The following is a 27,910-nucleotide window of genomic DNA, read 5'->3' on the forward strand; positions in this document are numbered from 1 at the left end:
GCAATTGCTTTGTTGCTCTTTATATTGCCAGTACCCAGAATAGCACCTGGCACATAGTAGGCATTCTATAAGCATTTGTTGGGTAAATAAATAATTAATGCTATGTACTTTATGTTATGTAATGGGAAAAAAATCTACCATCATGATACATAGACCAAGTTTCCTAAACAGTTAACTCATACTTCCTTTCTTACACGCGGTTCTAAAAAGGCAACTTGCGTGAAACTGACTCTCGGCTAGAAGAGTGACGTCCTCCTTGTCCGAAGATTATTCCCCGGGAGAAGATGGCCCAGCACCGCCTAGGGATTTTGCTCCTTTGCCTGCAAACCTGTGAGTTCTGATCCTTGCTGATCCCCTCCTAGTTTTCTGTTAAGTTTTTAAAATTGCCCTTAAGGAAGACATTGAAATGCCCTTTTGATCTGTTTTAAAAGGGGGTCCCAAAAGAGATCCAACTGGCTGAGGAGAGACTTAAGATTTAAACGTAACAATTTTTCAGCTTTAGTGTTTGTATTTCTGAATTTTTTCTGTGTCCGGTCTCCAAAGGTCTGAGACAAGCCCTTCTGCTCAGGAGAAGATAGACCCACCCAGAAAGCCTGGCAAAAGAATAAATAATCCCAAACATCAAATAACTCAAAAGCAATTTCTTTTTGGCTTTTATAGTTTTTGGTTACATATAGTTTTGGTTATACAGTTTTTGAAAGAGACCTGCCCTCCCCAATTATATTTCATTACTCCAGCAGATTAGAATGATGTATGACTATAATTATTATTGTAAAAACTTTATCTCTATAAGCTCCCCTTATTTTCAAAGCACATCAGAGCTATTACCCTGCTTATACCCTCCCAAAACTCTCAAAAATAAATGAGGAAGAGATTATTATCCCTATTTTACAAATAAGGTAAGTCTCAAAAAAGAAATGGAGAAGTTGAACTAAAAATTCTGTTTCTCTTACTTACAGCTTAGCGGTAAACTATAAAGGACAAAATGAGTATTGATTGTTGTTAGTACAAAGAAAACTATGGAACAGTAACGTAGCTCTGGGAGTGTTTTGTCATTGTATATATCATCTCATGAAATTCAAGCAATTGCCTTGTTTATACAAAAATTGACTGCGTTTGGCATTTCTAAATCTACTTAAGATATTTCTTACCAGCTCTGAAAATGCACTAGCAAATTCCTGGCATGAGTTAGAACACAGAGAATCTAGGGAGTTAGGATTTCCTGAAAAGGTAGAATCAATGCACCTTGCTCTCTCTGTTTCCGGACCATTTAAAGCTGTGGCTCCTCTTTTTTGAGCTTCATGGAGACTGCAACCACTGGGCAGGCTAAGTTTTCAGAGCTTATGCTAGACACCCTGACGTGGCAGATATAAAATGCAAGCAGAGGGGGAAAAGAGTTGGATAGTACCTAAACAGAAACCTAGGGATGTCCCCAATCTTCCAGAGAAGGCCTGGGCAGGGTGACATTTGATACTACTTAATTTGCAAAGCATTCTACAATTTTTTTGCCTGTATTTTTATGTTATCCATGCCAAAACCATTGAAGTAAGCAAGATAGATATTATTAATCCCATTATGCAAAAAAAAAGAACAAGCATAAATTAAGATTCAGGTTAAACGATTCACCTGAAGTTTCAAAACCTGAAATTGGTACAGCTGGAATGGACGTTGGTTCTTCCCGTCCCAAGACTATAGCTCTGTTTACTCTACATTCTTTCTGACCTCCTCACTCATTAAGTTTTCAGATCCTTGATGCTCTTCAAAGGGCGAAGCACATGCTAAGATAAAAGGCAGTTCTAAGATACACTTGTCTCATCTACTGAATCTGAAATCAAAAGTTGTTGGCTCTGCTAGTAATGAATCATTTATCCACCAGCTTTGTGACTTTGGGGAAGTCCTACTAGCTCTCCCTGTTGTTTCCACTTCAAAATGGAGAAACTGTTAGTGCAAGAGGGCTGTTTAGAGAAGCAAAATGATAATTCTTGTGCAACACTTGACACAGTGCTGAACATAGCAAGTGCCTAACAAATATTAGCTAATGCTGCTGTCGTTTTTCACACTTGCTTTTCACGTGATATTAGGAAAAGTTGGGACTTTATTGCACAGAGATCCTGGACAAGGCTCCTCTGTTTGGGATGGTCCGAGGGATGTAAGCAGGAGGAAAGGTGGTGGGAGTTTGAGCTGAGGTGTAGGCTCTTGGGGTTCTAGGAGAGAAAACCAGGGGTGAGATATTTATTTTGTCAGGGACCCATGAAATGGAGTTGGGGCTTGTTTTTATAGCAGTAAAGCCAGAAGTGCATTCATGTACCATCTGCCTTTGCTGCATGGATCTGTTTGCCTCATAAAAATTATTGCACAGGCATTTCCTGCGTGCAGAAATATACCTTAAATTCCTCCTGCTGCTCTTTCTGGCAGAGGTGGTCCCTCATTTTTAGCATTGGGCTTACTAGTTAACACTGATTTTATTCATTTCCCTGGAATTCAGAGCGGTTGGGGCAGCTGAGAAGCCGTGGAAAAAGGAGATTAGAAATCCCCATTTTCCCTTGAAATCACTGAAATAAGAGAAGTCTGTGTGTGCAAACTCGTGACTCCTTCATGCTGGAAAAGTTTTCTCTACGAACCAAGATTCCTAGTCATACTCAGACCTCAACTTACTCATCATAACTTGTGAACACTGTGATTCTGACTGTTCCTCCAAGTGGCCAACTGGCCACACCCCCTCTGGGGTAGAAGAGAGAAGAGTCTACCACATTCGCTGCATGCCCATTTCCCTCCACATGTTCTCCCCCACATTCTTTTAATGCTTCCTTTTCTCCTCACCTGTCTGGCCTCACTTTTGTCAACCCCTCCCCTTGTTCTCTTCTCCTATCTCTCACAAATAATAGTAATAACCAACCATTTATGGAAAAAAATCACTACACATCTGGCATTCCTCTAAGTAGTCTACATTTATTATTTTGTTTAATCCTCACAATACTCTGAGATGAGTACTATTGATATATTCCAATTTTACAGATTAAAACATTGAGACACAGAAAATTAGAGATCATTTAGCCAAAAAGTAGAGGAAGTAGGATTTGAACTCCAGTGTCTTTACACTTAGCCACTGAGCAACGCTGCCTTCACCAACTTTGAGGCTAAAGTGAAATAAAATACTGTCCTTACTATTGGTCGTTACCACATTGTAGGAATTGTTAGCAAAGAGTGGTGTTTTATTCTCAGCAAGACAGGATTATTCAGGCAGAGGCTAAGCCTGTCTCTAAACCCACTTGTAGAGGAGGGTTGGGTTTGGTGGGCAATCTTTTGCCAATAACGAAAGTTTAGGCAGGCCAGCAAGGCAGAATATCCAAGGAAAATACCGTATCCAGACATAGTTCAAGCACCATTCTCATCAATCTGATTTTGGTTGACTTGAATTAGCTTCTTAAGAATAAGCAAAAGTCCATTATCAACAGTCTTCATATCCTGTTGAATGTAGAACACAGTCATGGGGCATTCCAGCAGTTAATATTTAGAAGTCCAAGAGATGAGTGGGCTCATCTGGATATCTGTCCATGAATAAGTAGGCCCCAACCACCATCCTGGGGGTTAGAGACAGGATTTCATGCCTGAAGAAGAGCCCTGAGAAGAGCCAAATTGCCACTGGTCCAAAGTCCTTACAGAGAGGAGCCTTCAAGATAAAGACAAAGGCTCTGTTCTAGAAAGAGATTTGAGCAGACTACTGCCACAGACACTCAGAAAGGGTTCAAAACCAGAAGCTCAATTATAGAAATGGAAAAATATGTTATGAATGGTGAAAACTGGATACCAGGACATCAGCCCAAAAATCTAATTTCCAAATAGAGGCTGGGACACTCCATCCCTGCGATAACACGAGACTCCCTCAGAGGGAGTAGAGGCCCACCTTGTCAGCCTGCTCAGCTCTGGAAATCAATCTGGTGACCGACAAAGCAGCCAGAGTACCGTCACAGCAGGTGCCCAAAGGTCATGCAGGGTCACTCAGGCTACTCAAGTATTTCCTGAATCAAACCTTTCTTGTATGGAATCTTGGAGAGGGAGGAATTTGAAAGTTTGTGGGTAACCAGGCTCAGCTATGTGGAAGCTGGAAAAGAAAAAGGTATAAGCAATCAGTCGGGGTACCAATGTTGGTGGAGCTGTCTACGTACCCGTATTTCCTTTGTTATACTCAATTTTTGATTATGTGCTAGTGGAGGGGAGTGGTGGTAAAATCAATGGTTGGCCAGGATCCTATCTCTGTTTTGAGAACGTGTGTGTGGTTGTTTCTGCTTGTTTTGAAGAAGTGGATTCAAGTCAACCCAAATCTCAATGAAGATGATATCCAGTAAAAAAAAAAAAAAAATCCAGCAGAAAATAGTATACTGTAGTATGGAAGTGGTAGGTTCCTTTTTTTAAATCTCATGACCGAGGAATTTCCATCCACAAAAAGAAAGACACAAAATTCCTGCTCAACCCTTTGCTTCCTCTTTGCCCTCTACTTCCCTTCACTCAGTATAACTGGTTACAACCATCTCTCGTTTGGGTGCCACAGGGTACAGCTACCTCTAGTCACCCTTCCACACCTGAAATATTCTGGGAGATTCCATCCCCACTTATTGATCAGGAAGGCAGTGGAAGGGAAGAGAGGAGGGGAACTTGAACTAGTTCCAAAAAAGAAAAAGAAATGCTTATTTGAAGGATCCCAAAGAAGCAAGGGGGTTTATGTAGCTGTTAAGCATCAATACACTTCCTTATTTCCACTCTCATTAATAGCTACATGTTGACCTTCTCTAACATCTCTCCAATATGCCAACTCTTCTTTTCCCTTCATTTTTGCCTGGGGATGTTATTTTCATCTCTGTAACAATGCTTCCGTGTTTTATATAACAAACATATACAGTGCTTAGTGTATGCCAGGCACTTTTCTAAGGGGTTTACAAATACTAACTCATTTAAATCTCACAACACTTCTATCAGGTAAGTGCTATTAGCTTCATTTTAAAGCTGATAAAACTGAGGCACAGAGAGGTTGTTGACTTTCCCAAGATCTCATGGCTGGTACCTGACAGAGCCAGGATTCAAGCTCAGGCAGTCTGGTTGTTCATCACTTAGTCGTGATGCCTCACACGGGGTAGACAAGGTGCTCCTCATGGCAAGACTCCCTTCGGAGTCTCTCTAGATTCTTCTCCATTGGTATACACACTTGAGAATGCTCTCATGTCATTTAATCCTTATAATTCCTCACAGTGGCAGGGCGTGTCTTTTTTATTTCATTTGCCAACCAGAATCCTGAGACTTAGCAGGAAAGTGACTTATGCATGGTCATTTAGCCAGTTGACAACAGAGCCTTGACTAGAACATATTTCTTGATCCCTGGTTCAGGACATTTTTACTAATCATGCTGTGAAAATCCATCATGTAGATCTGTGCAATTTTTTTTTTTTTTTTTTTTGCAAGCAGTGTGAGATATTGGAGTGGAAAGGAGTTACAGTTAGCCAACTGCTCCTTATTAATCATTTTATATCTTGGATCTTTCACACCAAGATCCAAGAACCAGTAGAATTCTCTCTTGCCCTCATTTTCTCTTGCTATGAGTTTTTCTATCTTGCTTTTTATTGCTGGAAAAGGGGTAACTAGGTAAGTAGTCAAAAAACTATTCATTCTTTCAACAAACATTTGATAATCATCCACTAGTTGTTAGGGAAATAGTAGTGACCAAAACAAAGACTCCACTCATGGCAATTACATTCTAGTGGGGGTAGGGGTTGGGGAAGATAATAAATAAATATGGACATTCAATGCTTTAGTAGTGATGATTGCCGTGAAGAAAAACAAAGTAAGGCAAAGCGATAGAGAGCAATGGAGCGGGGATTGCTGCTTTAACACAGTGATCAAGAAAGCTCTCTCTGATGAGACGATGCGGGAGCAGAGTTTCACAGTGAGGGAATACTAGAAAGAGACTTGTAGAAAAGGACAGCAAATGCAAAATCTCTAAGGCAACAGCAGGTGTTCCTGGCCTGTTTGAAGAATGAGGAAGCCAGTATGGTTGGAGTGAGTGAGGGAAAGAAGAATAGGAGATGAGGAGAGAGAAGGAGGGGCCAGAACAGGCAGGGCCTAGTAGATGATGGCAAAGTATATGAAAGGATACTAGAGAGCCCCCCAAAACCCCAAGTGTATAGTCTCTTTGTTTTTAATAGAATCTAAGGAAAATTAATAGGTTTTTAGATCTAAGTGCCCTCTCCGTTGTCATCAATTTTTGATATTTTGAAATCTTTTTGGATTCCACTCAACACTTCTTTAGTAAGTTTCTCTTGCTCACCTCTGAAGAATTTCCCTCAAGCCAGGTAAAGTCCTCCCACTCCGTCAGTCTTTCTAACCCAGATGAAGTTCTGATGCTGTTTTTCCCCAAATACCTTTCTTTTTCTCATAGTCTCTTTTACTTTCTTCTAGTCAGTGATTTTTGACAGCTACTTTATCATGGAAAGTACATTTGTAAAGTCCACCCACACCCATCAGTTCATCCGGGGAAATAGGAGTTGTCACCTAACACACAGAAAGGCATATTAGGCAGGGAAAGGTGCTCAGCTTCCCTTCCATGAGGGGAAGGCCACGTCCAATGATCAGCCTGTCCACAGTGCTATCTGTCAAAGCTGGTGTCATCCTGCCCTTGGAGTCCCAGGTTCCCTCTTCACCAGAGCTACCTAGGGGTCACAGCAAACATATTTTTCTAACCAAGTTCACCCCAGAGTTCCAGCCTTTTCTTGCCTTTGATTCTCCTCTAGAGATATTGCCAAATTTATTTCTTGCTCATGTAAAAAAGTCAGGAGTCGGCAGTTTCATTGGTAGAATAGTCCACAAGGTCATCAGGGACCCACACTTTTTCAATCTTCCTGCGCCATCATTCTCAGCGCTTGGCTTCCTCTTCTTTCCCGATACAAAATGTCTGTCTGAGATCCAGCTGTCATGGTATTCCAACCTGCAAGAAGAAAGAAAGAGATGAAGAAAGCACTGTGCTCTCTTCTTAAAGACGTAGAAGTCATATACAACACTACCACTTTCATCTCATTGGCCTGAACTTAGTCACATGACCAACCGTAGCCTACAGAAAGCTAGTATTCTGGGTGATCATATGCCCTGCTAAAACTTGGGGATTGTTACTAAAAATGAGGGAGAGAACAAATATTGTAAAACAACTAGCAGATTCTGCCACAGCTCCCCAAACAATACTTCAAGCCTATTCTCCCTCCTTATCTCCCATCCTTTCAACTGCTTACTTAGATGGTCCACCATCGTCTCAAATTCAATATTTCTAACACTACATTTGTCTTCTCCTTTTGACTTCTTTCCATCTGAAACTTAATCAGTTTTCTATATCTATCAGTTTTCCACTGACACAAAGTAGACACTCAAAATACGTTGTTGAACAATCAAATCCTATTAGATGCCTCCTTATTCCTTGCCTTTCTTTGTGTTGTCTCTCAAATTCATCCCTTCCTTCCCATTCCCATTATCATCCCCTCATTCATGCCCAGATGGCTACAAAAGCCTCTGAAATGGTCTCTCAAGCCCAGCTTCTCCTTCCTCTTATTCCCCCTACACATCGTTATTATATTACTATGACCCTAAAAACATCATTTTAATCTTTATCCTCAAAAGCTTTAATAGCTCCCCTCTGTGTGTGGTATAAACTTCAAACTCAAGGCTGTCCCAAATCCAAACCTAATTTGTAGCTTCAGCCTTATCTCTCTCTACTCTGCTACTCAGATCCATACTCCTTCAACCTACATCACACGTTCTCCTGCTTTTAAGTGTTTATTCAGGACCTGAGGACGGAAGACACCCATCCTTTCCCTTTCTAGCCAAGAAAATTATATTTACTCTTCAAAGTCCTCCTCAAATTCTACTTTCTCCAAGAAGTTTTCTCTAACCACCACAGCTCCAAGTGATCTCTCTCTTCTTTGAATTCCTACTGCAATTACTATCTTTACCATTCACTGGAATTTATCACCTACTACCTCATACTACAAAGGAGAGTTATGTGTATGTGTGTGTCTTATTTCCCTAACCAGATAGGAAATTCCTTTAAAAGGCAGGGAATTTCTTTTGGTCATAGACTTGCATAGTGCATTTCATAGTAAGTCTTCAAGACATTTTTGTGCCACAATTTCTCTGTGAAATTGAGTTTTCCTTAGGTCCCCTCCAACACTAGTATAGCGTCTGAATCCCTTCAGCACCTAGAAAAATAAATATTGGGGTTGGTTGATATGGACATTCTTTTTTAAAAATCTGAAGTCTTTAAAAGAAGAATAAAGTCCCCTAAGTGGAGTGGTACCTAAAACTATCCCTCTGGGCTTTACTTGAATTAGCTATTAATAATGGCTTTTCATACATTCTTCAGTATAGCCCTCGTGTCACCAAGGCCATCATCGAGATGGGCTAGAGAAGCCCTAAACGGCAGGTACCAATTATTAAGATGATGGGTGGTTCTCATCCTCATCATTATCATTATCAACCTTAGAAATGACTAGCATTCATTTTGCCTTGATGGTTAACAAAGCAATTCCACTCATAATATATAATTTGTTGATCACTAATTAGATACAGCGAATTTTATAGCTATTATTTCCATTCTATGAATGAAAAAACTGAGACTCAGAAAGGTTTTGTGACTTTATTAAGGTTGCCCAGCGCATAAGTAGAAATACTAGCACCTACGTCTTCGGCCTGCCTGTCTTTCCACTACACGCTATGGTTTTGCAGCTGCTTCCCTCAGACCACAGTCGGAGTGTTTAAAGTAGTCAGAATCCTATGCCTGTGCAAGCCCTTTGCCTTTTCTCAGCAGGCCCAGGATTCTCAACAACACCAGGAGCACAAATAGCAGCAGGACCTCCCCCAGCATTGCCTATCTGCCACCCTCAGTGTTTCATCACCCTTTGCTACCCCCAGCACCATTTCCTGAATGACTTGCTATGGGAAATAAGATATGCTTCCAAAACAGCCACACACTAACCGCCTGTGGCACAACCGCCCCAATGCTAAGCAGGTGTCAGCCTTAGCAAACGGCCTACACACTTCCTGGGGTTTAACAAGAGAACTCACCAGAATTGAGTCTATGGAACCTACATCCTGTCCATCATCTCACACCTAACCTGAATCTAAAGAGTGGAATGGTAATTGGGAGCTGGGGCTGATGTCAAAAAAGCCTTAAGAGATGTGGGCGATCTGGCACCAAGACCAGCTGTAGAGTTTGCAGAACCTAGTACAACATGAATATATGGGGCCCCTTGTTCAAAGAATATTAATAATTTCGAGGTGGCAACAGCAGCATTCAACCGAGTTCAGTGTCCTTCTGAGCTCAAGGCTCTGTGCAACTGCACAGGTCACATGCCCATGTCTAGAACAGCCAGGGATTCAGGCTGGGACACTCCAAGGGTCTCTCTACCAGACCTCATCAACCCAGTGGAACAGTTTATGTGGAGAGAATTCATGTTCAAGGAAATAGATTTTGTAGACTGACTCCTGCCACTGAAGGCAAGTTTAGTCTCTCTTTCTGTCCCCTCAACATTTGTTCCTTTTGCTCTTTTCATTTAGCACTCATCACATTGTATTATTTTTCACTTACACACACCTGTGTTATTCTCTGGGCTGTGAGCGCCTCAGGACCACAACCATATCCAATTCATCCTGAGTTCCTAATACAGCATCATCTGACATGTAGTTAGCACTTAATAAATGATTGTAGATAAGGGCCCTTAGTTTCCCCCTTCTCTGCACCCCCCCCCCCCCCCCAGGCTTTGCCTGGGATATTCCTCCTAAAGGAAAATCTTGGTTGGTCTGAAAGGAAACAGGTTTAGACCAGCAGTCCCTGGGCTCATTCAGGAGTTCCCGGGCTAGAAGGGTGCCATAGTGAGACAAGACCATCACGTTAACAAATCCCTTTGCTTTTCTGACACTTCAAAATAACTTGTATTCCCAATGACCTTTATTCTTGCCCTCTTTATGCCAAGCCCTGGATAAACTTAAGAGTCAGCCTGAACCCACTTATGTGGAAACTTACATCCTGCTCTTTGGGGGAACATGCAGCCGTTACTCATCAGAACAGCCCAATAATTGTTCATGGCTGATGCCTTTTCTGATTGGCCAGTGGTTGTGTCTATTGGTTATTAAATATTTTAAATATCATCTATGCTGCCTCAAAACACCGTCTCTCATTAAATAGAGCTCAGTGAGAATAACAGAGTAATGAAAGAAGAGGAGGAAGAGAAGAAAATAACACCTTATAATTATACTCTTTTATTTTATAAACTGCGTAATAAACCAATTTTCTTCATAAGGTGATGGAGAAGAAAATAAACCTTTTATTTTTTCCAATGTTAGATTTCAAAAGCACTCATCTTTCAGCTTTTACTAGAAAGCATTCCTGGATTCCCAGAATAGATCAAGTCCCCTTGCCATTCTCTCTCAAATCACCTTAAGACTTATATATTTCAATCTAACCATCTGTGGTTATCTGATCAACACTCGTTTCCTTCTTTAACTGCTAAGTTCCGGAGAGTGGAAACTCTATCTTTTTTTACTCACCATCGCGTCCCCAGTTCCTTGTATCATGCTTAAAAGAATAGATGCTCAACAAACATTTGCATTACAAATTAAATTAATAAATACCTGCCATAGTGTCCAGAACAAAACTGACCCTGAATAAATAACATGCGGTCATTCATAAATGTTTGGATCAATAAACTAACTTTGCTTACCTCAGAAGTTGTTCCAAAAGATTCTAGGCAACACATAGGTGAATTCCATTTATCAATTCATTCTGCAGATATTTCCTAAGCACCCACTATATTTCAGATACTCTTCTAGAGACTGGGGATATAGTAGTGAACAAAAAAGACCCCATAAATCACCAACTTAGGGAATATTTACTCCAGAGCCTCTAAGGCTCTCTCTGCCTGTATCTTCCAGGAATAGTGGCATAAATGGTTTTTGCAAAGACTGCAGTAGCCATTCCAGACTCTTGTCCCAGTTCTTCTACCACTTGGGAATATGACCTTGGGAAAGAAAGACGTTTAATGTCTTGGACGTCATGGAAGTCTATGGTCTTCATCTCTCGAATCCCTTCTAGCTCTCAGAGTCGATGTCTAGATAAACATGTTTGTAATGAGATAGACCCCTTGAAATTCACTGGGAAACTTAGTTTTTAAGTGAGAATCCTTTTGAAAATTTAGCCATCTAACATATAAAATATTCCTAGAGTAAAATGCTCAAAAAACAAAAAAATCCTCAAGAAACTGGATGAGCTGCACCCATGGCAGCTCCTTAGGGAGACTCAAGCCTGGGGGGACAGGAAACTCTGAAAGGTGCAACTGTCAAATGGCTATGGTTTTCTATGTATGTCCTCAGGTCTGGAAGTATCTGGAAGCAACACAGACATCATCACAGTGAATGGGATTCTGGGAGAGTCGGTTACTTTCCCCTTAAATATCCAAGGATCACAGCAAGTTAACAGCATTGCTTGGACTTCCAAATCATCAGTTGCTTCTATAATACCAGGAAATTCCGGAACACCACCCATAATTACTGTTACCCACCAAGATTATTATGAACGAATAAATGTCTCAGGTCAGAACTATAACCTGGAGATCAGGAATCTGAGGATGGAAGATGCAGGGACCTACAAAGCCGACATAAGTTTAAAGACCTCTGAAAAGAAGATCACCACCACCACCAAGCACTTCAACCTTCAAGTCTATCGTAAGTTGTGGGAAGACAGAGGGTTTGTTTTTTATTTTTACTTTGCAAATTTGCTATCAAAAGAACACGCATACTTCTGACACTTGGGTTCCCTAAATTGTTTTATACTTACAAATACTTATATAAATATACCAATACTTATAAAAAGGATGTGGCTTTGCTTGTTTTTAGCTATGTAATCAATCTCCTATTCGCAGTTTGTCCCATGGGCCTTGTTTTTCTTTTCTATAAAATGTGAATAATCATACTATTCACCTCCCCTAGTTATTGTGAGGATCAAGTAAGATAGTGTTTGCAAAGCACTTTAAAAGTTTTTGTTTATTTTGAAGTGATTACAGATACACAGAAAGGTGTAAAGAAATATACAGGGAGATTCTGTGCCCACTTCACCCAGCCTCTCCCAATGGTAACATCTTACGTGACTGTAGTACGAAGCAAAACCAGGAATTGACATTGGTACCATCTATAGAGCTCATTTAGATTCCACTGGGTACACAGGTACTCATTTATGTGTAAGCATATGTGTAGCTCTGTATAATTTATTCCCATATGTAGCTTCACGAAACACCACCACAGTCAAGATACTTAACTCTACCATCACCACAAGATTCCCTCATCCATTATAGTCACCCATTACTGCCCCTTTCCCCTCCCAAACTGCTGGAAGACATTAACCCATTCTTCATAGCTATAATTACATCATTTCACAAGTGTTACATAGATGGAATCATGCAGTATGCATGCTTTTGAGATTTGCTTTTTTCACTTAGTGTAATTTCTTTGAGAGTCATCCCAATTATTGCAAGTATCAATAGTTTGTATCTTCTTATTGCTGGATAGTATTCCACGGCATAGATCCACTAGTTTGTTTTAACTATTCACCTACTGAGGAATATTTTAGTTGTTTCTAGCTCGGGGCAATTACAAATAAAGCTGCTATGAACACTCATGTACAGGTTTCTACATGAAATAAGTGTGTGTTTCTCTGGGATAAACGCCCAAGAATGAAATCATACAGTAAATCCATTTTTCTTTTTTTTCTTTTTTATTGTGACAAAATATACATAGCATAATGTTTAACATTTTAATCATTTTAAGCGTGCAGTTCAGTTGCATTAAGTACATTCACGTTGTTGTGCAATCATCACCATTATCCATCTCCGGAACTTTTTTTTTCCCTTTCAAATAGATTGTACTTTTTAGAGCAGTTCAAGGTTCATAGAAAAATTAGGTAGAAAGTTCAGGGAGTTCCCATATGCACCCTGGCCCCACAGACATGCATACCCTCTTCTGCTATCAACATCCCCCACCAGACAGGCAAATCTTTCACAATCAATGATGTACATTGGTGCATCATTATCACCCAGAGTCCATAGTTTATACTCTTCCTTCTCAGAGGTAGTCACTGTCACCAGCTTATTTTGTCTCTTCTATAGATAATTAATGTGCATACAATCATAGATAGATAATGATAGATTAGATAGACAGATAGATGGATAGATAGATGAGTAGACAGACAGATGGATAGACACATGAATAGACAGACAGAAAGACAAATGGATATTAGAGTAGTCTTTAATAATAGCTCATTTAATCCACGTCAATCCTAGCAGGAGGAAATTGTTATCCTCGTGTTATAATTGAGGGATCTAAAGCTCAGCAAAGCTGTATTCCTGCTCCACCATTCCGCAGTTAGAGAGTTGTGGAGCCTGGATTCTGAACCAGGCCGCCAGTGGCGTCCACACTCTGACTTGGGAGGATGAAGGCCTGTCAGCCACAATCCTGACCTTCTCTGCCCAGCAGCTTTGCGCAGGTAACATCTGTTCCTGCTGAGAAAAATGAAGTGGGATCCTATTCTTCACCGCTATCCCTTACCTTGACACCCACCAAAAAAAGTCTTTTAAAAATAAGTAAATACTAACAGAGACTCAAACATTCTTGTAAATCAAGTTTCTAAAGAAGTACATACACACACACACAATTTGGTCCATTTTTCGTTATACGTTGTATCTGTCAGTGTTACAGTTAATCAAAGTCTTTGGTCCAAACTTGTTTGGAAGTCTTTTTGCCAAGTCATCACTAATGCAAATCTGGAATCTTAGATCCCCCTAAGAGACTCTTAGGACCAGAGTTTCTGGCTAGGCTGGAATCAAAGACCTTTACAGCATCTTACTTCTCATGTTCTGCTCCCTCATGAGAACAGACCAATAGTTCCTATATTTACATTCCTAAATACACTGCCTTTATAGACACCACATTAACTAGAAAGTTGTGTGCCAGTTCCTTCTGACTCCTCAAGTGCCTTCCTCACATGGCTATAGTGGAAGGGACAAACCCCATCACAGCAGCCCTGGCAAGATGAACTAGATTTATCAACTCTGAATGTGGCCATTTTCTCATCTCCCGTTAGAGAATCCCCTTCCTTCTGCCAGCTCCAGATCTAGCTACAGCATTACCTCAACTTAAATATAGCTGTTCTTTGATAACCCTTTACTAGCCTATAACTTTTTCAGTTTACCTTCTGATTGCTTTAGTAACAAGATTTCTCAAAAGGAACTTTTAAAGAGGTTTTAACTTTCATCACAGGCACTTCAAAACAAAACAGAAACTTAAAGAAAACCCACATACACTAGAAAACAGAACCAGAAAAAGTTTCTTAAAGGTTGTTTCATGCAGAATATGTGCATACACACATCCATATATGTCAGAACTTCACTTGTTCGTCAATGACGTGAGCAACTTCTTTGCTGAACTGGATAATGGTTTTGATGTAGCGGAAGAATATTTCCTAGTTTTTTTGTGCTATTCACAGTGTAATGGCTACAGAAAGGATGCCCTTTTAAGTTTAATCTCCTTTAGTAATCTTTCTCCCATTGCTTTCTTAAGTCTAAAGCAATAATCAACAAAGTAGTAAATCAAGCCCTAGTTTGTAGCATTTGCCAATTTCTGTGGTGTAAACACTCCCACTGTGGCTTTTTTGTTTTTTTTTTTTGCAAGGAAGATTAGCCCTGAGTTCGCATTTGTTGCCAATCTTACACTTTTTGCTTGAGGAAGATTGTTGCTGTGCTAACATCTGTGCCAATCTTGCTCTATTTTGTGTGGGATGCCACCACAGCGTGGCTAGATGAGCAGTGCTAGGTCCGCACCCAGGATCCAAACCTACAAACTCTTGGCCTCTGCAACAGAACACACGAACTCAACCACTACTCCACCCGGCAGGCCCCTGTGGCTAATTGTAAGACATGCAAAGTTGGGAAGACTTTGTACATCCTTACAAAGGGCAGCTATAATAGATGTCAAAAAAACAGAAAGTGATGAGTTTTAAGTATTTATTAGCTTTGTTTTTAAAATTATTTTATTGTAGGTTTTTGTAATTTAATTTTTCATGATGGCTCTGTTTAATAACCATCTTGAAAAATTTCTGAAAAGTTAACAGTTGGCTCTCACAAGCTCCAGCTTACCACTAGCTCACATGTTTTCCCCTCCCAGGTCGGCTTGGGAAGCCAAAAATTACTCAGAGTTTAATGACATCGATGAACAACACCTGTAATGTCACACTGACATGCTCTGTGGAAAAAGAAGAAAAAAATGTGACATATACTTGGAGTCCCCTGGGGGAAGAGGGTAATGTCCTTCAAATCTTCAGGACCCCTGTCAACCAAGAGCTGACTTACACGTGTACAGTCTGGAACCCTGTCAGCAATAATTCTGACTCCATCTCTGCCCGGCAGCTCTGTACAGGTAACCAGCTCTGTCTGTCTCTCCTGGAGTCAGCAATCACTCAGAAGAGCTGCACGTCCTGAATTTGAGGCTTGTTCTCCAGGGAAATGTGCCTCCCTTAGGCCGGGCGTGGTCCCCAGGGGCATCTCCTCCCAGGAAGCCATGGAAAAGAGTCCAAAGCCTTCTGAGAGATGCCAGGCATTGCAGGGTGTTCTGGGGCAGCCCCTGCTCTCTGTCTCAGTTCCGAATCTTGACCTGTAATAGTAGATAGTAGAGTTTCTCTCAGAGCTTTGGCAGTCCTCTGGAGGGCACCCAGTTTTGATAGTGCCCCTGAATGTGGACAAGCCTACCCGGCCTCTTGGGCCTATTTCCCAAGAGCTCAGTGACACTGCATTTTCTATTTCCAGATGTTGCAATGGGCCTCCATACTCGCCGCACTGGGCTGCTGAGTGGGCTGGCTGTGCTCTCTCTGTTTATGCTCATTCTACCTGCAGTGCTTCTGTTCCTTTTCTGCAAAAGAAGACAAGGTAGGATTTTCCCAGAAGGTAAAATTTGGAAATGCACCTTCCGTCTTCTGGGGACTGAAGTCATTTATCCAAGGTGATGTGGAGAGGTTTTTATTCTAGGGTATCAGGCTTCCTACAGGCCCCGTGCCACCCCACCACCTCACCATCCCCAGAATAATGGCTCTGAGGACTATATGACATTACCCTGAATGGTCTTCAGATCTGTTTCTGGGATCACCAGTGTCTGCTGGGCCCAGAACTTGGGTTTGAGTTTAGCGCTGCCATTAACAAGCTGTGCTTTACTGAACACGTGTCTTTACCTCTCTGGCTCAGTGTTCTCACATGTGAAATGGGGTTTGGACTAGAGGGTCTCCGGGGTCACTTCCAACTATGTTGTATTTTGACTAGGACTTTCGGAGAGTCACTGAGGGACATGTACTAATTTTGTATCCCGTGATTGTCACAAGATCCCTCTGGATCCTGCTGTAATTGTGCCATTCTCAATTGAGGAAACTGGATCTTAGGCCCCTAGGGGGTCATTACATCCTCCTATTCCTCCTAACCCCATGTCCACCCAAAGCCCTCCTTTCCCACCAATCATGATAACGAGCCTGGATGTAGAAAGGCTCTGCTTGTACTTCCACGTGCCTGACTCTCCTCTGGGTCTAATTCCTCAGGTTCCTACTCCAAGACCTTCAGTAAGAACCCTGGTAAGTTCTCAGCCACAAGTTTCCCCGGATGACAACTGGGAGAGATGAGTTCACAGCAGGGTGGTTAAGACCAAGCTTGTGCTTGCATTGCAGGCAGTCTGGGGTGAAGGTCCCAGCTTAACCATTTATACCTACCAGTCATTTTATTACTGTAAGTCTGTTTTCTCGGTTGTAAAATATGTACAATAATAGGCTGTGCTGCATATGCTTAGTAAGTGGACTAAATGGAATTACACATATAAAATACTTGGCCCAGTGCCTGGCACATAGTAAGTACTCAGTAAATGTCAGCTACTGTACTTAAAATGGACGGGCCTGGGCTTAGCTAGAGAAAGGCATTCTAGAGGAAGAGTTTGTGACACTAACTATAACTCAAATGGCCTCACGATGGGGAGAAGTCACACAACTTGCTCAGGTCATAGGTGATCTTCAGGGTTTCTCAAAAAGACACCTGTCTTCGATCCCTCACACTCTTGGGAAGAAAGAAGCGGTCCTTTTTCACCAACAAATGAGGTAAGAGCAAGCACTCGATCTGGCTTACTTGCCACGTCTGGGGCAGGGGCCGAGACAGGACTGAACTCTGAAACGTGGGAACCCTGTGATATTGCTCAGTCAGACCCGTTATATGTGTTATATGTTGTTTGTGCCCTGGATTGTGAAGGTCCAAAACTCTGACTCTCTCTTTTCACCTTGACCCTAAAATGTTCCATGTTAGGAGTGAAGAAAAGGGGTATGCTGCAATGCATGACTCTACCAGCCCATGAATTCTTAAAAGAAGGGACTTACCTCCCCTGTCTTTGCTCCTCTGTGGCCTCGCACAGAGCCTGGCACATAGAGGGAGCTTAATACATGTTTGACTGTGTGAATTGATCAAGCAACAAACATTTGTGGAGCATCTACTATGTGCTTAACATTGAGGAGGTAAAGGAAAGTCTGCACCAGAAGAATCCAACACAGTGTATAACTGGATAGAATCAATCTTGTTTAAAAACTAAGACCCTCCATTAAAAGACAGCTAGCCATGCAAGGCACTCAGTGCTAAGTTCCAGAGACATTAACTAAGACCCTGGGTGGAAGAGCTACTTTGACTGCCCACACAGGGATTGGGGAGAATCTCTTTAGCCTACTGCAGACTGTAGAGTGGAAATGAATTCCCACTGTCCTCTGGGTGGGGCCTGAGCCAGGTGGTTCCCATTCCACACGCAATCCCTAGAAAAGGGAGAGACGGTCCAAGGATCCAAGAGGACTGGGAGCCATTTAACCTCTTGGGGCTTCATTTCTTCATCTTAAAAAGAGAACATTACAATAGATCATCTCTAAAAATTCATCCACCTTTCACATACTATGGTTGTATGTTTATTTGTGACACAGATGCTGTCTCAAAGAACACAATATACACATATATTACAGCTTCAAGAAACACCCAGCAAGCAGAGTCCAGAATCTATGATGAAATCCCCCAGTCCAAGGTGAGTTGATGCTACTCATGGATCCCCATCATCACCCCCAGGACAGGGAGTCACAGGCAGCAGGCCTCTGCTTCCTGTTGCCTAGACAGCAGCCACAACCAAGAAACTGGAGGGTCCAACTAGGAAATATCATGTCAGGGAAATGATACCACAAGTCTCTCTATGAGGACAAGAATGTGACTGATTATCACCCCATGGCAGCCTCCAGGAGTTGAGGCCCTAAGCTTCCGCATGGAGGCCTGGCTCTGGGTTAGATGAGAATCATGACTAGGAGTGACGCACCTTCTACAGAGACATATAACTAGGGAGCCCCTAGTGTGAGGTGAGGGCTATATGTGGCCTCAGACATGTGAACAGGTTGCTAAGGGGGCTCCAAGGGCACAGAACTGAAAAAGGTCCCCTTGAATGCGATTTCCTTGTCTGGCTGCAGCAGCAGCTTGCTTTCTTCAGGCTCAGAGTCACTCTGTCCCACACCCTCTCCTCCCACCTGCATTTTACCTGCCTGCCCCTCCCTCACCTCCACCCTGGATCAGGCTTCTTCATGGTGTCGCCTTCCTCTGTGCCTTCACCAGCCTGCTCCTCAGATACTCAGGTCTGCTGGGTCAGTCTAGCACTGTGCTTGGACTGATAGGGTAGCTAGGTCCATAAAGCCCGTGAAAAGCTAAAATCCTAATTGAGCAAGACTCAGTTTGAACCACGCAGACCCCTCCTCTTGGCTCCTGAGGTTTTTGCCCAACTGCTACCTACTCTCCCACCCACACCCCCACCTGACCCTGATCCTCTCCAAAGACCGATGGGACCAGAGCTGAGGCCAGGAGAGGAGGCCAGCTAGTGAAAATGGGACCAGGGAGGGTCCCATTGGGCAGGGGCAGCAGTAGGAAGGGAGACTCATAAGGTTTTGCCTGGTCTCCCTCACTAAGGGGAAGATGGGTGTTTTACAGGTGTTCCCTGCCAAGGAGGAGCCAGTGAACACAATTTATTCCGTAGTGCAGTGCTCTGATAAGGTAAATCCTATCTGACCTTTTCTGCCAGTTGCCCCATCTCTTCCAGCCATTCTGCTCTACCCCAGCCATCCAACCAGGGGCCAGCTGGTTCTCTTGGACTCTTCTCTGTACTTCTCAGGACTGACTGCTGGGAGCTTTGGTATAGGTACTTGTACACATGCACAGAGCCTTGCTCCTAGGTCCATGGCCATCCACAAACTGGCCTGCTTGGGATGCTGATCCCACCCTTTAAATGTAGGAGCCCCTAGGCCTCTGAACTACAGTGAAAACTCCAGCCTCTATAACACCCAGGGCCACTGCTCGCTCACAGTGTGAAAACTAGAAAACAGGTGCCCTTCCCCCACACCAGGTGCACAAATTAGCAAGTAGAACGCAGGCTGAATTTCAGTTCCTGTTTGCTCCCTCAGCTGACCTTCACAGTACACAACCTCCACAGCTGATTGCAGTGGTCTAGTGGCATTCACAATTCCCTGTGCCTCAGTGTCCTTCCCTGGAATATGTAAAGAGGGAAGGTAAGTCCTGTCACAAGAGTTTGGGGGAGCTGGTGAGGGTCTGTCACTGTCTGAGGGTCCTCATTTCTGCCACGGTCAGAAGGACAGCTTTGGGTTTTCTTGGAGAACGAAATGTTTTTGAAGTGTTCTGTTTAATAGATAGCTAATAGGCAGGAAGCTAATCACGAAAGATAAATTTGAACCTAGGAGTCTAGGGGAAAGGGAAATAAGGATAACAAATGAATAGTGGGAGGAAATATTGGGAAGTTGAAATGGAATGCAAATAAATCCATGATTAAGAATTAAGAGCTAATTCTCTAAGGCATCTGTGAGCTGGACGAGCCATTTCCTTTGTAAAGGGACTTAATGCACAGGTCAGTTTGAATGTAATGATGAGCCAAGTGTCCTGGAGAATGAGACAGAAGAATATTTACTTCCTCAGTGATCAGGGAAGGGAAAGAGGGAGAAGGAAAAGAAGGGGGTAAATGAGGAAAGAAGAGGAGGAGGAGGAAAGGATGGGAGAAGCAAGGCATGAGGGGCAGGGTCCCACATGTTTGAGCCAGGGTCTGAAGGAGAGTGGGAGGAAAGAGAGAAGGAGATAAAATTGGAAAGGACCAGACTTGAAGGTTTAATCAGGGAGTCCTGGATGGAGACATCTCAAAGTAAATCAACTAGACAGTTGGATGACAATTATTAATTGGTTAGTACATAATTTTAAACCTAAGACTTCTCAAGCCTTTGGGAAGATTGTCTGCGGTACTCTCAATAACTAGAGCACGTCAGACACTAGTGGGGGTGATTCGCAACTATGTGTACACAAAGGTACAGTTATTGGGGTACAGAAGGAACTAGGGCTCAATCAGGAAGAAGGAAGGCAGGTAGCTTGAGCCTGGATGTTGCCTCAAGCCTATAATCAAAATCAATGCAAACACCCCCACTGCGTCCTGCTGCTTTCTTCTGGGCTAAGAAGTTGACTACCCAAGGGCTTCCAAATAAGGTGACTGGAGCGGAGGCAGCAACTCAGCAAAAGAGAAGGCTCTCCTACCCTAGATTTCCCCAGCATCATGGGAATCTAAGGCATTTCCCTGTGCCATTTGCAGAACTCTCCTGGGTACCTCGTGGGACTGGAATTCCCCAGTAACAACTTTCAGTTAACATGTCCTCTGTCTCCCTCTTGTGCACAGGAGAAAATCAGCACACAGGACAGCAAACCTCCTGGGACTTCAAGTTATGAAATTGTAATCTAAGCTCCCAGCCAACATTCTCCCTGTGGAAACTGAGCTACAACCACAGACGTTGGCAGATGCCCCAGACCCAGATTTTCTCTGCCCAGTGCTTACCTGGAGATTGTAAATCACCACATCACAAAATGTAGGCAAAGCGGGAAACTCTCTGCCACTAGGCATAGTTTGTGCCTAGATAGACAAATGGACACGTGCCCTTTCTGAAATGGCTCCCTTCTGGATGAATGACAAGGCAAGTCCCCAGGCACAGTGCTTCTCAACCTTCTTCACATCATAGGACATGGATAAAATAATATTTTTATGGCACAATGGGGTAAACAATCAAGATTGCTCACGTCTGAGGTTGCATACGGCTAGAGGCTTCTCGTGACTAGAGGTGATGACCCTTACCAGCAACCCCATATATGGAGAAGATCAATATTTTGCACACCTGTAATATGCCATGGCACACCATCTAGGATGCTCGGCTTACACTCAATACATGTGAGGAGCCCTGGCACACAACCTCACCAGTCCACACAGCACCTTGGGCAAATTAGACAAAGGCACCCTTTTCCTCGTGCAGATGGAGCCCCTCACCCAATCACATGACTTGGAGAGTAGAGTGTAGGCTGCATTTCAGCCTCTACTTGCCCCTTTGCATGGGAACCTTTGTGCAGGGTACCACTGGCTGGACTAGCCCAACCACACATGACAGTGTCACCTGGGAAGCCATCAGAGTTGTGTCTCTCAGCTGTGTAGACACACTCTCCAAATGCACAGTTGCAAAATGCTCTTTCTGTAAGGACTAGACTGCTGGGGCATTTTTATTCAAGCTCTACTTCAGAAGCCTCGTACGATTTTCCTCCTGGCCAACCTTTCCTTCAGTATCACTCTCTGATGGTAAATTTTATGTGTCAACTTGACTGGGCCATGAGGTGCACAGATATTTGGTTAAACATTATTCAGGGTGTATCTGTGAAGGTGTTTCTGGAAGAGATTAACATCTGAACTAGTAGACTGAGTAAAGCAGATTAATCCCCCACTCCAAAGGGAGTGGCCATCACTAAATCCATTGAAAGTCTGGGTAGAAATAAAGGCAGAGTAAGGGAGAATTCCTTCTCTCTCTCTGTCTGACTGTCTTTGAGCTGGAACATAGGTCTTCTCCTACCTTAGGACTCGGACGTGGACTGAAACTTACAGCATCAGCTCTCCTGGTTTTCAGGCCTTTTGGACTAGACTGAAACTATACCATCACCTCTCCAGCTTGCCGACTACAAGATCTTGGGATTTCTCAGTCTCCATAACCACGTGAACCAATTCCTTATATTATATATATTTGCTATTGGTCCTGTTTCTCTGCAGAACCAGACTAATACAGATTCCAAGCAGCCTCAGCAAGAAGACGAAGCCATACACAGCACCTCCATTCTCCAAAAGGAATTAACCAGTTATATTTTCGGCACTTTAGGGGAACTGAGTGTAACCCAACCATCAAAACAAGAGACCTTGAAGGAAGCAGAGGCACTCTCAGAGGGAACTTGGGAGATGATGGTGTAGATGATAAAAGTGGCTTCACCCCAGTTCCTTAGGCTTAACCCAGAGAGTCGCGCAGTTCAAGTGAGCTTAGATGCCCCTCCCTGTCCCCCTGCCAGCACTGAGGAGGAATCATGCACAGCTGAGCAGAAGATTTAAGTGAGCATTTGAAGAACTGTTTCCCTGATAGTTTAGCAAATGTAACCAGCTAAATCCTAAATCCATGAATAATCACAGACTGGACAGCAGAAATAAACTCTATTTAAGTAGAATGAAGGTGCTAGTCTCAGAACCATCTATTCCCGACTACCATTAGCACTTTTTTGGGCGCTGCAAGGTCCCCAAAGTATAAGATGAGCATCATGTCTGCTCTAGGCTAGCTGAGGAACCAATTCCAACACAGACACTACATTTAAATCCTGAACTATATGCTGCAAGGAGTGGCATGAGCTAGTGCAGTCAGAAAAGACCTTACGGAGAAGGCAGGGCTGAAGCTAGGCCTTGAAGGATGGATGAGATTTGACAGAGAATGAACAAGGAGACAGAGGGCATCCAAGTGAGTAAAGCATGAAAAAAAGCAGAAGCCTGGATCTGGGTGGTGTATTTGGGGCAGCTACTCATACACCATGCATGTTCACAGTCCCTTCCCAATGTGCGACACAGTGCTTCAGCTGAGCGCCCTCTCTCCCTGTCCATTTACACATCTTTCAACGTCCAGCTCAGATGTCACCTCCTCTATGAAGCTTTCCCTAGTATCACTAGTCAAATTAATTATGGTTCTTTTTGTACTCCTTTTTTTTCCTTTGGTATTTCTATCCCTATAAGTCATTTCATTCTGCCTTCCAGAGTAGATAATTATTTGTTTCCCTCTACACTGTACATTACTTAGGGGCAAGATCCATGACTTCACGATCACGAAGAGGTAGTCATGAGAGGATGCACCTCTGTATCCACCACCAGCCAACACAATGCCTTGTAACCTGCTTATGAGCAATTGAATAGACTAGAATTGAAAGGGACCAGCCAGCTCGAACAGAAGGTACATGTTGGAAGTATTGCTAGATAGAAGCCAATAAGCATAGTGGAATCAAATTATGGCAAGCATCCAGGATGCAGACGTCAGAGGCTATTCCCAGCGTAAGGGCATTTTGGAGGGAGAAGACTTTCAGAATTAGACAGACCAACTAAGACGTCACCTGAAGCAATGAGCCAGGTGTGAGGAGGTTGAAAGGCAGTCACCCCAGGGAAGGACATGAAGGAAGAAATAAAGAACCTTTGTCATAAGAGATGGAGAAGTTCCACAGTGACACTAAACACACTGGATTTCTCCTAATATAAAAGCGCTCCTCACCTTTACGTGGGTAGAGGGATCACTCCTGAACATCCTCGTTCTCTAACCCGTCCCTGCCTTTCCCTGATGTGCTCACTCAGTGAAATCCTAGTGTCCTAATACCCCAGTAGAAAGTTGAGAGGCAGAGGAGAAGGAAAAAGAAAGAAAGAAAAGAATCCGAGGGAAGAGTTCTCCAGGTCTTCCAGGAGAACAAACCTGGGATGGAACAAGCACACAGGAATTCTTAAAGTGGCTTTGGGACTCAGGACCACTGTGCCCTTGTCTCTCACTCTTTCTTCTCTATGAATCTTCTGATTTGTGAAGATGTAACCTACTCACCCCATGCCCTAGGGCTCAGCTCTTAGATTCCCCTTCAGTAAAATGAGAGTGATCCTGTTTTCCCCTTCACAGCTTTCCAGACAAACTACATTGTGACCAACAGCTCTATAAAATCTAAGTATTCTTTCAATGGAATAGGAGCTTGAATCAGACCAAGATGTGCCAGTTTTTTAAAATACACATTGAAACTGAAATCTTAGGGGGCAGGGCTCTCTGATAAGCAAGGGCAGTCCCTCTGCATGCAAGTCAGTGTGGACTCCACCAGGGAACTGAGAAAATGAGAAATGTTGCAGCTAATGTCTCTCAGGAAAAGAAAGTGAAGCTGATTTCAAATGTGATTTTTAAAAAGCTACAGAACACTCTGAACTACAGCCCACAAGAGAAGAGCTTGGCTGGGCCATCTCCGGAAACTGGGCATAGGGAGGAAGGAGGCGGACTGGTCCAGGCTGGGTCAACAGACAGCGCTTCTTAGGCTGCATCTGGAAAAAAGAAACAGCCTGGCTGTCTCACCCCCCAGATTCAGTACTTTTCTGCTGTTTGACTTTTCCCTAAATTTCTCTTAATTTGTGCAATTTTCTCAAGTATAATTAGTGACAGTCTCTGCTGGCTGTAAAATGAAGCTCGAAGAAGGAGACAATAGAAGAAGTGTAATGAGTGGTCGCAAATGCGGGCTCTGATGCTAGAATGCCTGGATCTGAATCCTGGTTTCTTAGTCATATGACCTTGAGCAAGTTATTTTAACCTCTCTGTGCCTCAGTTTGCCCATCTGTAAATAGGGGAGAATGATAGTTCCGACCTTGTAGGGCTGATGTGAGGATTAAATGCCTACACATAGAAAAGCCCTGGGTCATTGTATAAATAAAAGCCCTGGGTTCACTGTTATAGGCCTGAAATCTTCATAAGATGCTAACAATCTTACGAAATAAGGTTCTTGCAGTAGAAATGTATCTGATATTATGCTAAATTAACGTTGGATATCAAACTTTTACCTTTCAATCCTCCTAACTCAATGTCTGTTCCTTCTATGATTTCGCTTACCGCACTGTACTCTAATTACCTGCTCTATCTGTCCCTCCAGCTAGGCTGAGAGAACAGGGGCTATGTCTGAATAATAATAATGGAAATAGAGAGCTCCTTGAGGCCAGGGAGGCTGTAACAATTACTGAGGGCCAACTTTGTAGACCGACTTCTATGCTAGATGCTTTGTACATTATTGTTGATACTCACAGCAATCCTGTAAAGCAGAAATTAATTCTTCTAGGTTACATTAAGGCTGAGGGAATAAATACCTTAGCAAAGTCCGGAAACTTGGGAAGAAGGGCTTTGAACTCAAGACTCCTTGTCATCAAGAGCCATCCACTGGCACTCTACCATGCTGCCTCTGTTTACCTGCTGTGGATTCCCAACACCTAGAAGTTTGCTGAGGTATAGCACACACATGGCACTTTGTTTGACACATAATAGGTGGACCACAAATATTTGTTCAGTGAATATGTACTTATAGTTATAATTAAAGACACTAAGAGCAACTCCAAGTATGCATGTATTAATTCCATTGTTATCTGGATAACCACTCAACTTTTCTATTGGAAACAGCCATTAAAGAAGCTTGGGGAGAGTTTTCTGTCTACATTTGGGGCAGAGCTGGTTTCATATCAAACAAGGGATCCAGGTAATAAGCATTTCTGATGAGTTGTTACAAAACGAGAAAAGCACAGTGTAAATTTCCACTGTTAATATCACAAGAATAACAGGAACAGATGAAGAGTAAATTCCTGAAGTTCTGACTTGAGGAAGCAAAGTAATGACTGGTACATTCTCTAGAGACTTGCAGACTTTGAGAAATTTATCTTGAGAATGCATAAAAGAACAGAACTAGCCTCTCATTGGATAATAACTATCACCTCTTGCTGGCTGATTGCCCAGACAGTTCTGAACAGCCCTACACAAGTCTCTTCATTTGGGCTGCATCAACTCTGGGACCTGAAAATGGCCATATGTTTGCAAGTGAGAAACAGAGATTTTTCTTATGAGGTCTTACTGTAGGCAAATAATTACATAAGTTATCTGCCACAGAATTTTTTTAAATACACATAATCTCAATCATTTCATTTCTAACCTGTACTTCCAACTGTTTATGGGTCATTTCTGCATGGATGTCGGAAGTCACCTTAAATTCAATGTACCCATTATTGAACTCATGGGTCTCTCCTTGAGCTCCCTAACTTCTTCTCTGTTTCCCCTATGCCAGTTAACGACTTGCCATAATCATAATAGCTAACACTTACGGATTGCTTACTATGTACCATTCCTTGCCCTAATGTTTTGCATGTACTAACTCATTTAAAGCCCATAAGAAACATTAAAACTACCTACCCCCAGAGTAGATGCGGTCATTCTTTATTTTACAAATTAAGAAACTGAGTCACAGAAAGCCTACGTAACTCATTCAAGTAACTATTAAAGCCAGGATTCGACTCCTGGCCTTCCAACTCCAGGAGCTATGTGCTGAACTGCTACTCTTCACTGCTTCACCAATCAGCAGCTACCCAAAGTCGAAAACTCTTATCCTTGACTCCTCCTTCCTGTCACCCCAATTTCCCCCTACATCTAATCAGTTGTAAAGTCCTGACAATTCCAACTCCTCCCTATGGCTCCTCTCAACCATGTCCCCTCAACCTGTCTAATTCTCAAACACACTGTCCCTCTCCATGCCCACTCTCTCAGGACATTCCCTTATCCCATGTTACCTGGGCTGCTAGCACATAAAGAGCAATCGTTCTAAGACACAGATCTTATCACTTCATTTTTGTACTGAAAATTTTTTCCTGTGGGACCAGATTCCTTAGCAATCTTCTCCATAGGATCTTCCAAGTCCCACTCCTGCCTGCTCCTTAGGCTCCAGCCACATGGGAATACCATGGGTCCATGAACCAAGCAAATCCTTTCTTACTCCCTGTCTTGGCCCATGCTGTGTTCTCTGCCTGGACTGCCTTTCTCTTCCTTCCATCTCTGGCTCTTTCATATTTCAGGAATCAGACCAAGCATCCCTTCTTTGTGTAGGCTCCCCAAACCTCCCACTCCAAGCTAAATATACAGCTCCCTATTTACACTCCTACAGCATTTAGTACATAAGTGCCTTGGAGTAGCATTTATCACATTCTATCATCATTACATACCTGTGGTATTTTTTTAAATGTCTCCCCAACTGGCCAATAAATTGTTGGGATCAGAAACCTTTCTTCCCCTTCTGTGTCCACGGTGTCTAATGACACTCTGATCCTCAAAAGATGTTTATCGGATTAGTTAATTAAATAATATGAACATGAAAATTATGCTCACTAGTAGTGAATGCCATTAAACCTATTTCAGAAGCTAAGTGCCATGTTTGTAACAGGGTATCTTATCCTCTCTACATGTCATCTTAATTTCATGCATTTGTAAATTTCCATCAATAAAGTATCATCCAAAAATTTTACCTTGCAAAAGCCTAAGTGAGACTACAGGCTCCACTTCAGCAGGTAAACACAAAAAATATTTGATAATACATTTATTCTTTTTGTGTCTTACTTTGTTTTCAAGAAAAGAAGAGATAGAGTAAGTAGCTGAAACCCCAAAGGCTCTACCAATGACATAATAAATGCTCTGTGCAGTCTGAAAACTCAGGCCCTGAGTAGACACAAAGAGATCAAGGGATTGAGAGTAGGAAGAGAGAGAACCGGCAAAAGGAAGTCTGATGTGAGAAAGAAGACCAGGACCGTGAGAGAGGGGCGAAGAGCTAGAGACAGGGAGGACTGATACTAGAACCAACAAGAATGCAGAGCACCGCAG

The 27,910-nt window shown here is 42.7% G+C and overlaps 1 protein-coding gene across 6 annotated transcripts; it reads left to right on the forward strand.

Moving 5' to 3' along the window:
• The first annotated feature begins 207 nt into the window (after positions 1–207).
• CD84 (CD84 molecule) lies at positions 208–27,523 on the forward strand. 6 transcript variants are annotated; one of them, XM_046683801.1, is made up of 8 exons: positions 208–330; positions 11,401–11,751; positions 15,241–15,492; positions 15,879–15,998; positions 16,655–16,687; positions 18,059–18,156; positions 19,098–19,160; positions 20,836–27,523. In XM_046683801.1, exons 1-8 carry the CDS (start codon positions 285–287, stop codon positions 20,896–20,898), a joined length of 1,026 nt encoding a protein of 341 aa, XP_046539757.1. In that variant the 5' UTR covers positions 208–284; the 3' UTR covers positions 20,899–27,523. The 6 variants fall into 6 exon arrangements, 4 of the variants coding, with proteins under 4 accessions (XP_046539757.1, XP_046539758.1, XP_046539759.1 ...); XM_046683802.1 differs by having other exon boundaries at positions 18,098–18,156; XM_046683803.1 differs by lacking the exon at positions 19,098–19,160.
• Positions 27,524–27,910: the final 387 nt, after the last annotated feature.

This window comes from Equus quagga, chromosome 13 (genome assembly GCF_021613505.1).
Source record: "Equus quagga isolate Etosha38 chromosome 13, UCLA_HA_Equagga_1.0, whole genome shotgun sequence".
NCBI lineage: Eukaryota > Metazoa > Chordata > Mammalia > Perissodactyla > Equidae > Equus > Equus quagga.

Coding starts and splice junctions, on each gene's coding strand:
- CD84 (XM_046683801.1), top strand. CDS start 285: ATGGCCCAGCACCGCCTAGGGATTTTGCTCCTTTGCCTGCAAACCT. Junction 11,752..15,240: donor CTTCAACCTTCAAGTCTATC/GTAAGTTGTGGG, acceptor TTCCCCTCCCAG/GTCGGCTTGGGAAGCCAAAA. Junction 16,688..18,058: donor GACCTTCAGTAAGAACCCTG/GTAAGTTCTCAG, acceptor TTTGTGACACAG/ATGCTGTCTCAAAGAACACA.